Source organism: Numenius arquata, chromosome 5 (genome assembly GCF_964106895.1).
Source record: "Numenius arquata chromosome 5, bNumArq3.hap1.1, whole genome shotgun sequence".
Classification (NCBI taxonomy): Eukaryota; Metazoa; Chordata; class Aves; order Charadriiformes; family Scolopacidae; genus Numenius; species Numenius arquata.
Window position 1 is genome coordinate 46747426 of NC_133580.1, and position 10384 is coordinate 46757809.

The 10384-nt window shown below is 55.9% G+C and overlaps 1 protein-coding gene across 1 annotated transcript in view; it reads right to left on the reverse strand.

Annotated features, from left to right (window-relative positions):
- The window catches only part of RAB11FIP5 (RAB11 family interacting protein 5), a 40495-nt gene extending 35892 nt beyond the window's left edge, over window positions 1–4603 (reverse strand). The window contains exon 1 of the mRNA XM_074147930.1: window positions 4215–4603. Coding sequence (XP_074004031.1) covers window positions 4215–4603 — 389 coding nt within the window. The remainder of the gene's footprint in view (window positions 1–4214) is intronic.
- Window positions 4604–10384: the final 5781 nt, after the last annotated feature.

Genomic DNA, 10384 nt, shown 5'->3' on the forward strand with positions numbered 1-10384 from the left:
CAAAGGGACCAGGGTGGAGATGGCAATGGAAATACCTTCTAATTGTTGAAATCCATTATTTGAGTTGAATGTTATAGGAATTACTATAGTAGGAACCACCTGAACAAGCAGGACAAGCCTTACAAGAAGCAGTGAAAGTGCAGTAGTGGCTCCACCTTAGCTGGCTTCGGTGCCCAATAACTCCACGCAACACACCACATCTCCTGTCCTGAGTCGTAACAGACAGAGCCCAAAGTCATGGACTAAATTAACTCAATGGACATCTGTGGACATAAAGCTAATTTTCTTCATAGTAGCTACTATACAAGCTACTACTTGCGATTAGCAAGCAAGTGGCTGTCTGTGCTTAGTTGCCATTTGGGGTTAAACCATGACACCAGCCTAGGAAACTCTGGGTGCCCACCATCCCTTCCTGCCATCAGCCTCACAGCCCACGGAGCAAAACCAAGGTCCTTTTGGGCCCCCACACAGCCAGGTTCTAGGTCTAGCCCCACAGGTGTTAATGTGCACCTCCTGTCCTCCCCAATGCCAAGCCCCCACCATGCCAACCACCCAACAGACCACACTGGCCAAGGGGAAAACACAGCCTGATGCGTGTTGGAGCAAAACTCTCGTCTTGCTGCAGCTGGAGGCATTTCCACCCTCCTCAGATGCTGCATTGACGGGGATGGACATGGAGGTAACGCTCCCCGGCTAGCTGCCACGCCATGGGGAAGGCAGGATGAGCCCCCGCAGGGGACTGCAACGGCATTTCCTGGATGTCAGGAAGCAGAAGCGATAGCTGCCTTGTGACTCCAGAAAAAAAACCCTCTTCTTCTGGGCTGAGCCTTCATTTCAGAGGTACCGAACTATCCCACTGTTTCCCTATCAAACTATCACGTCTCCCCATCATGCCTGTGCTGAGCCAACAGCACTTGAGAACCCAGCGGCAGACCGTCACGGTTGAACACAGTGATGGTCACCATGCCAGTATGGAAGCACTTTATTGCACAGCCTTATCCTGCTGGCAGCACTGAGCTTTGGGCTCCCCAAAAAATGAGGCAGGATAGAGAGCTGAAGGGACCAGGTCATAGGGGAAAAAGAGGTGAGGACCAGGAACGTCTCACCTGGGCAGGGCCATGGTGAAAGGTTTTCCTGATGCAGAAAGGTACTGCGTCCAGAAACGCACATCGGGCTCAGATAGGCAGTAAAAGGCATGGGTTAAAAGCAAAACACTACATGGGCTGAAGTGGGAAGGGAGAAATGATGCTCAGCACTGTTACTCTGCTTGCCAGCCCCTAGCCTTGGAGCTGGCTGAGGGTGGGACAAGCCTTAGGATGCCCAAAATGGCCATGAGAGCTCTCAGGCTGCTCTTGTGCAACTCCAAGAGTTGATTTTCTCCCAGGCAAAACACCAAAATGACCGAGATGTTCAACTGAACAAGGCAGCTCATAAACACCCCTGGATGCCGGCTGATGGCTCGTTCCTGGAGAAGAGTCCAAGTTTGACGGAACATTTTCCATCGTGCTGAAAACAAGTATAAAAATCACCACCGGTAAAGTTTCCGTGCAATAAAAATCAGCAGGAAAATGAGAGCAAGGTCAACATGCTGACAATCGAGGCCTTTTTTTAAGCAAGCTCCCATTCCAACTGGCAGCAGTTTTATGCCCAGGAGCGAGGACTGCAGATGGGGTCCTAAAAACCAGCGTATGGCAGAGACTCAACTTATACATCCTTCACTCGGGGGCCAATGGTTATCTCCACTACACAGGCATGGGTGCAGTCCCAGAGTGGGGGAGCCTGTGTTTGCTTTGCTATTTTTTAATCTGGGACTAAAATTTCCTCTTAAACAAAGTTGTTTACAACAGGGCCGAACCAGACATCAGAAGTTGGTTGGAAGCTTACATGGCTCGTTGAGCCAGATTCCCAGGTCTGCCCCCAACCCTTCTCCCACCCAGCTGGACACACTCCAGCACTCGGGACACTCCTCCAAAAAAAAGTGCAGCCCCTTCCACGCTGCAGACCTGCCACCCACCCTCGAGACACCTTCCAGCTCAGGGGTTTGAGTGAACAGAGATACCAGGGACACAGGGTGAGAGCTCTTCATCATGTTTTGTGTTCAGTCCCACCACTGAGGGCCACAGGCAAAGATAAAGAGCCTTAAAAGCTGCGATACTGAACAACACAAGGGGAAGTTAATTTTCCTTATGCAAGCAAAGCTAGAGGAAGGGAGGGAGATGGACAGCAAAAATCCTGGGGATCTGCTGCCTTGAGGGCCAGATCCCCTCCTTGGGCTGCAGTAAGAGCACCACCGGGGTGACCGGCAGCTGTGACCAGCAGCACGGGGTCCAGCTGCATTGGACATTGCACCCATGGGATTAACGACCCCTGACGCCAAGACCTTTGAGACAAGACCACAGGCTCAGCCTCCTGAAACCTTCCCGGGGCTGTTGCAGGGCCCCCCACTCCGTACAGCTTTGTAAACTTCTGCTAACAGGAGCATGGCTTTCCTTGAGACATGGCTCCTACCCCGGCTCCCGGCACAGGGCTCCCTACCCAAACCACAAAGAGGACAGAAAGTTATTTCACATCCTTCCATGCCAAAACAACACGTCTCTCCCGGAGCGCCCCAAAGGCCGCGGATCGGCTCGCTTGCTCTGAAGTCTGCACACGATGCTGGTTTGAATTAGGCCTGAAGAATTCAGATCCAGCTCCTCCGACACCGCCCATTCTCCAGGCAGCACTAATAAAAGCAAAATAAACGCCGGGGGGGAAACACTCAGACGCTAACTCCAGGGTTAGTCACTTTTCCTCTGTGCCCACACTCCCATTTTAGGGCAAGCAGGAGTCTCCACGGGCTGCAGATGCAAACGAGCCACATTTCTCCACGGGAAAAGTTTTTCCAACCCCTTTTTGCGCTAATCCCCACTCTCTAGGAGCAAGGCTGCGATGTCTGCCAAGCCCCCAGCACTCCCTCCGCCACCTCCCTGGCCGTGCCCTGGGTAGGAGGGTGAGGGAGGCTCCTCTCCAAGCCCCAGCTTCAGGCAGAGTGCCAGACAAATTCCTGGGGTCCTGGGAGCCAGCGAGCGGCAGGGAAGCTCCCGGAGGCGTGCAGCAGCCCAGCCAGGTCTGCATGCATTTCTGCCTGGCAAAGGCTAGAAAACATTATTATTGTTTTAAACCCTTGTGGGGAAAGGAAGAACAGTAAATCTCACACACACAGGGCTTTATACTGGAGGCAACACAGGGCTGGGGTTTGGTCCCTCGAACTGGGGGACCCTCCTGCAGCAGCACCATGACAAAACAGGTCACACCAACAGCCCCACCGAGCTAGTGTGGGCTGCAAAGCCACCGCAGCCTTTGGAAGGACAAACCACTGCAGGCATCTGTGCCACAGCTTCCCAGGAGTGACAAACCCCGAGGGAACCCTCCCAGGATGCAGAGGGACCTCCCAGCATCCTGTCCCCCGGGATCCCCTTCCCAGGGGAAGAAAGAATCCCATGATGCCTTGTCTTGCACGACGCCCTTACTGAGGGGATGAAGGGACCCTGAGACACCCCATCATCCACAACACCCTTCCTGGAGCACACGTGATATCCTACCCCCCGTGATGCCCCTTCTGGAGCATTCACAGGCCCTGCGATACCCTGTATCTTCCAATGCCCTTCCTGGGTCATACATGGACCCTGTGCCTTCCCATTCTCTGTCACACCCCTCCCAGAGCACCCACAAACCTTGCAATGCCCCGGCCCCCATGACACCCTTCTTGAAGCATGCATGGCCACTGTGATGGTGAATGACCTCCTGCAAAGCCCTTCCTGGGACACGTCAGGACCCCATGATAGGGGTCCCATGTCAGGACACCCTATGGTGTCCGCAGACCCTGTGACACCAACCTCCTGCAGTGCCCTTCCTGGAACATTCACAGTCCCCATGATTCCCTGTCCCCAGCAATGCAACACCCTTCTTGGAGCATGCATGGACCCTGTGACACCCTACATCCTGCAAAGCCCTTTCCTGGGGCAGGCGTGGACCTCGCCACACCCTACCTCCTGCAATGCCCTCCCTGGGGCACACATGGACCCCATGACATCCCATCCACTGTGACACCCTTCCTGGCGCTCACACAGACCCATGACACCCACGCTGGGACAAACAGGGACCCCGTGACGCCCATCCCAAAGGCCCCCCCTGCTCTGTCGGGTGAGGGGCGATGCCCGGCGGGACCCACTCACCGCTCATCGGGCGCGCGGCCCTGCTGCAGGGCGGGCTCCAGGGGCACCAGGGCCTGGCCCAGGAAGCGGTCCATGCCCACCAGGGCCCGGTGCATGACGGTGAGCACCAGGCCGCCGCGGGCCAGACCCGCCGGGGTGCCCAGCTCGGGGGGCAGCTCGAAGGCGCACTCCTCCCGCCATTCCGGGTTGCCGGTGCTCTTCTCGGCCACCGAGGTGCTGTACTTCTCGCGGCCCAGCTGGATGATGGTGTAGGCGTCGCTGGTGCCCGGCTTGCCGCCGCCGCCCTTGCACCGCAGCCCGCGGGCCCGCACCACCGTCACCTGGACGTGAGTGGGCAGCCAGGCCGGAGACCCCTCAGCGGGAAGCGCGGCCGCCCGCAGCAGCGCCATGGAGGGACCGCTGAGGAGGCGCCGGGCCGGACCGAGCCGGGCTGAGCTGCGCCGGGCCGGGCCGGACACAACCGGACGGAACGGGACCGGGCCTCACGCCGCCGCCGCCGCTGCCGCAGCGCGAGCTCCACCGGCCGCCCCGCCCCGAGCCCCGCCCCCGCCCGGCCTCTAACCCCGCCCCGCCGCCCCGCCCCGCCGGACCGGAGGGGTCGACGGGGGGCGGTGCCCGGGGGCGCGTGCACGGGGCGGGGCACCGGGGGGAGGCCGGTGCGTGCGCCGGGAGGGGAGCGGGGACGCGGGACTGGGCGGGCACCGGGGGGGAGCGTGCATCGCGGGGGGGGGGGGGAGGGGGCGGGGGCGGGCACCGAGGGGGGCGGGCACCGGGGACGCGGGAGTGGGCGTGCAGCGGGGTCGGGCGCGCAGCGGGCGGTGTACCGGTGCGTTGCTGCAGCGGACCGGGAATTGCGGGGGGGTGGGCCTGGGCACGCCGCAGGCTGGGCCGCCGCAAGGCCACGACGGGCCACCCTGAGTGTCGCGATACGTCCCCCGCGCGCGGGCGAGCTGGGGAGAGGGGGGACACTCCTGTGTCCCCCGACGTCCCGCTGTGCCCACCTCGGTCCCTTCCGGGGGTTGCTGTTACCGGTGTCTCCCTTGTGCTTTCCTGCCACCCTGCCCCGGGGATGGGTGTGCGTGCGGGACGGTTCATGGAATCATGGGATGGTTTGGGTTGGAAGGGACCCTGAAGACCATCTAGTTCCAACCCCCCTGCCATGGGCAGGGACATCTCCCTCCAGACCAGGTTGCTCAAAGCCCCATCCAGCCTGGCCTTGAACGGTTCCAGGGATAGGGCATCCACAACTTCCCTTGGGAAACCTGTTCCGGTGCCTCACCACCCTCACAGTGAAGAATTTCTTCCTTATATCTGATCTAAATCCACCCTCTTCCAGTTTGAAGCCATTACCCCTTGTCCTATCCCTACCTGCCCGTGTGAACAGTCTTTCTCCAGCTTTGTGGAGGCCCCCTTCAGGTACTGGTGCCAGCGCATGCATATTCGTGTGTGTGTACGCGCAAGCCTGAGCATGTGTGTCTGTGCATGTGCACGCATGTCCGAGCGTGCGTGTGTGTCCACGCACGACCCTGCACACGCGCTGTTTGCTGCTGGCGCCCCCCTGCCCCGCTCCCCAGGAGCACTCCCCTTCCAGGGGCTCTGCAGAGCAGCCGCACCACCGGTGGGTTTGCAGGTTGCTTTGCCCTTGAACACGTGCATCCGGGAGCGGATTCCCAGTGTCCCCTCCACCCTACCGGGATTATTCCCAGGGACGATGGTGGTATCGAGCCATGCACAACCTTTCCCCTTCCCGAGCTTCACTTCAAATATTCAGCAGCGTTTCCCACGCAGCAGCTGGGCAGGGGGACAGCAGAGTCCCCAGTGGGGCCCCAATCCTAATAAGCAATTAAAAACCTCTCCGCTGACCCTAATAACTCAATTGCAGGACAAAACCCAACGTTCCCTGGCCCCTCAAGCAAGGTCACACCGAAAAGCCGTGCCAGGGTGCACAGTGCTCGGTACCAGCATTTTGGGTGCTCACGGCTGGGCTATGATGGGGTGATCTGGGCCCCGGGGCTTTGATGCCATCAAGATAAGGGGCGTTCAGGGCCACCTCGGTTAATAAGACGGAGCTGGGCTGCTCTGCTCTATCGCTCCCATCTCCGGCATCAAACCAGTGGCAATTTTTTTTTGCCGCCTTCTGCTTCGTGTCCCCTCCCTAGGGGCTGGGGCCGTCCGTTCCGCTCGGCCGCAGGATGCAAGGTGCCCCGATGGGGTTGTGGGGCATTGCATGGGTGCAACATCCCCTTTGGGATCTGCTGTGTCCCCTTTTGGGGTTGCTGTGTGTCCGTTGGAGGTGCAACATCGCCTTTGGGGTTTCTGTGTCCCCTTTGGGATTGCTACATCCCCTCTGGAGTTGCTATATCCCCTTTGGGGTTGCTGTGTCCCCTCTGGGATCCCTGTGTTCCCTTTGGGGGTGCAACATCCCCCTTGGGGGTGCAACAACCCCTTTGGGATTTGCTGCGTTCCCTCTGGGGTGGCTGCATCCCCTTTGGGGTTGCTTCATCCCCTCTCCTTGCTTTTGGGGGTTTGCACCGCTCCTGCTCACCCCAAACAGCTGCTAATAAGACCGAAGCTGCTGAGTGCAGGAATAGCCACATTCTGCTCCGAAAAGCCTCCAAGCCAGTGCAAAAACTCAGGGAAATGGGGGGGCAAGACCCTCAGCAACCCATATTTTTTTCCAGTGGGATGTGCTGCCCCGGCTGTATTCAAATCTCACATTAAAATATGCTGCAAATAGGGGAAAAAAAACTACACGGGGAATTTCTTATCGCCCCTGAGATGAACCAAAATCCAATTATCCCTCCAGTCCAGTGCCCAGCCCCGCTCCGCCGGCCGCCTCTTATCCCTCCTCAGCATCTGCTTTTTATTTTGCCTTCTTTTGATTGTCTTTCGTCCCCTTTTTTTTTTTTTTTGCTTTCTGATTATCTCTCCTCTCTCTGTATCTCCTCCTCTCTGCCACTTTCCATCCTTGCCCCCATAATTGGGTTTTTTTTCTGTCTCCTTTCAGCTTCCCTGCCCTGCTCTGCTTCCCAGCTCTTATTTATTCATCTCTGATTTCTACCTCCACCTTTGCATTTGAGGCATAAAGAGGTTTTATAATTACGCCTGAAATCAATGATTTTTTTTTTTATTCTTCTCTTGAATCACAGGAAAAACAGGGGTTGCAGCAGTGCAATGGACATTTCACTGCCTTACAGGTACCCTTTGCGCCATCCTCCGCAAGCCCGGGCTGGGTTAAATTTTGCTGTAACTTTTGGTTTAACTTTAATTTTTGCTTTAACCTTAAATTTTGCTTTAATTTTTGCTTAACTTTAATTCTTGCTTACCTTTAATTTTCACTTAATTTTTGCTTCCTCCTCCTCCGTGGCAGCCGTGCATCTCCCCCAGCTCACCCCTAAATATCATTGCAATGGCATCCTTGACAAGGGTCTCACGTAACCCATCTGCCTTGCTGACAAGGAGCTGGAAAACGATGGCAATAACATGACTTTGCTTTTTTTTCCCTACTTTGGGTACAAAACGGGGTGGCCCCAGCAGCGCTTATTGCTGCTCACCCCTAGGAACTCCCCAGCCTTGAGCTGACCCTTTCCTCCCCGCGGATGGGAAATGCACCTCACTGGGGTTGCAGAGAAATTGCATTTCCACGAGAATGAAGCAAAACACTGCCAGAAGGTCGTGGGGGCTGCACAATGGGATGCTGAGCTGGGTGGGATGCTGAGCTGGGCTCTGCTTTGGAGTGGCAGCAGGTGCTGGGATCATCTTTCCTGGAGCTTGTTTGCTGTTTGCATTCGTTTTACAATGGGTGCTGGACCCAGGGTGGGAGCAACTGCACCACCGCCTGCACAAACAGCCCCAGGATTAATGGGAAGGGATGATGAGCCAGAGTTGGGGATGCATCACCCCAAATCTCCGTGCTAATCATGCACATTGATTCACGCCACCATCTAAACATCCCCCAAACATCCTCCAGTTTGGGGGACAGACACATGGACCAGGTCTGACAGCAGCACCCAAACCTCCCTGGGTTCCAATTTCTGAGGGATGACCTGCAAAGTGCTCCCTGAAAATGGGTTGCAAAGGGAATGGCAGGTCCATGCCAGTGATTTCCCTCTGCAAAATCCCGGCTGGCAGCACAGGGATGCCCAGGAAGGGGGAGGGGGGGGCTGGAGCCAAGACAAATAAAGAGTTCAAATGGGAAACGATTAAAACTAAACTAAACTAAAATAAATCGAAAGCGGGGGAGATAAGACGCGGGCGCCCTCGCTGCCTATTTAACATTCATTGGATTGAATAATCAGGCCTCATTATCTCAAATTGTCTGCATATTTGCCCTCAAAATGCTAATTTGAAAGTTGGCTGCGAGCACCGTCTGCCTATTTTGACTAAAATATTATTTTGCTTTATTGTGCGTTGTTTGTAGCTCCGGGGGCATTTCCCCTTGCAAACCGAAAGGGAAATAGAAAAAAAAACAAAAAGAAAAAAAAGAAAAAACCCACCATTTATCAAAGGCTGACTGGGGAGGAAAGCAGCACCCTGTTTTGCGTAGAAATGGCATTTTTAGGCCTTCCAGTAAAATTAGAGGCGTTATCAGTTTCTTTTCGGGGATGGACAGTTTATCATTCATCTTGGGAAGGAAAACAGGAGAAATAATTTGCTTTTATTCTGATTGTTTGGTGGAGCAGGAAGGGACGGAGGCTGCTGCTCCCCGCAGGTCGCTCCCCCTCCTCTTTCCCCATCTCCTTGCCCCCCTCTTTGCCCCCATCTCCACTTTGGGGGCCAAAATCAAAGCTCTGGGCTTTATCCGCTGGATCCCACATGGAAAATCAACCATCGGCTCCATTTGATCTCCGGGCAGGATTCAGAGCATCAATCTATTTACATTATTACCCTTTCTAAAAGTCAATCAATAGATAATAAGGTGGGGAATAATGGCCAGGAGTTAAAAACCCCCATTCATGGCCGAGGATTAGGGTTATTGAAGGGCAATTGCTTCGAAATCATTTCAATCCTCCGTTAGCGATGCCGCAATTCACTCGCTGGCTTACCCACAAGGCTGCCGGCCGCCCCCAAATGACACATTTCTCATGCAAACCCCACACTGCCCCCCCCCCCAAGCTGTTTGCACAGCAAACTGCAATTGTATCGGAGATTAACGGGGCTTTGCAGGGTTGGGGGGGAGGCCAGCAAGGCTTGTTGACAAATAAGGGTGGAAATCCGTCGCCATCAATTCTGCAGGTGCCTCTGGATTTGGCAATGACACTGCTTTTGACTTTCCCAGCTGGGCAGATGGACGGGGGGTTTGACTTGCACCCAGATTTTGGGGACAAATGGTAGTGCAAAAGGGGTGACCTGCAGAGATGCTGGTGGCCCAGGGGATGCTGCAAACTCCCTGCACGGGGTTCCAGCCTGGAGGAAATCAGAGGAGAGATGCTGTTGTGGGGCATGTTTGGCCCCGCTGCCCCAAAACCAGCACGTGGAGAAGCACAAACCTCAACCTTCCCGTAGCCTCTGGTTGATGTTGCCCTGTGGGATGGTAGGGATGGACATGGCCTTACAGTTCTGCCCAGGGATGTGCCCCTTTAGGGCTGATAATGGGGTTTTGAGGCTGGTTGCAGTCCATGTGTCTTCTCCCAGGCAGTGATGGGCTGAATTTGGCCAGCTTGCTGTGGGGTCAGCCAACAAGTGGGATGCTGTGGATGGAGCCACCCACACAGAGGTCATGCAGCTTGGCTGAAGTCGGATCAAGCTCTTGGATCGAGCTCTGAGGCAGATTGCAGCCCCTAGAAACACCCATGGTCTGGAGCACAGCAAGGCAGTGATGCTGTCCTTGGTCTGTCCTCGGCTTGCTTGCAAGCATGATGGGACTGTGCTGGGCTTTCTCCTGGAGGTGGTTCTTCTCATCTCTGTATCACTCAGAAGTTCAGTTAGAGCTTGCATGGCCAATGGTGGCACCCTGGAGAGAAGACAGGTTGTCACCCTCCACTTGGAGCCCCTTTATCCACACAGCATTTTGGGAGAAACCTCCTCACCCTGGAGTGTGTCAGCCCCAGTGTGTCCCAGCCTGTTGTGTCCCAGCCTCAGGATGTCCCATCCTGGCGTGTCTCAGCCTGGTGTGTCCCATCCCAATGTGTCCCATCGCATTGCGTCCCAGCCCTGTTGTGTCCCACCCT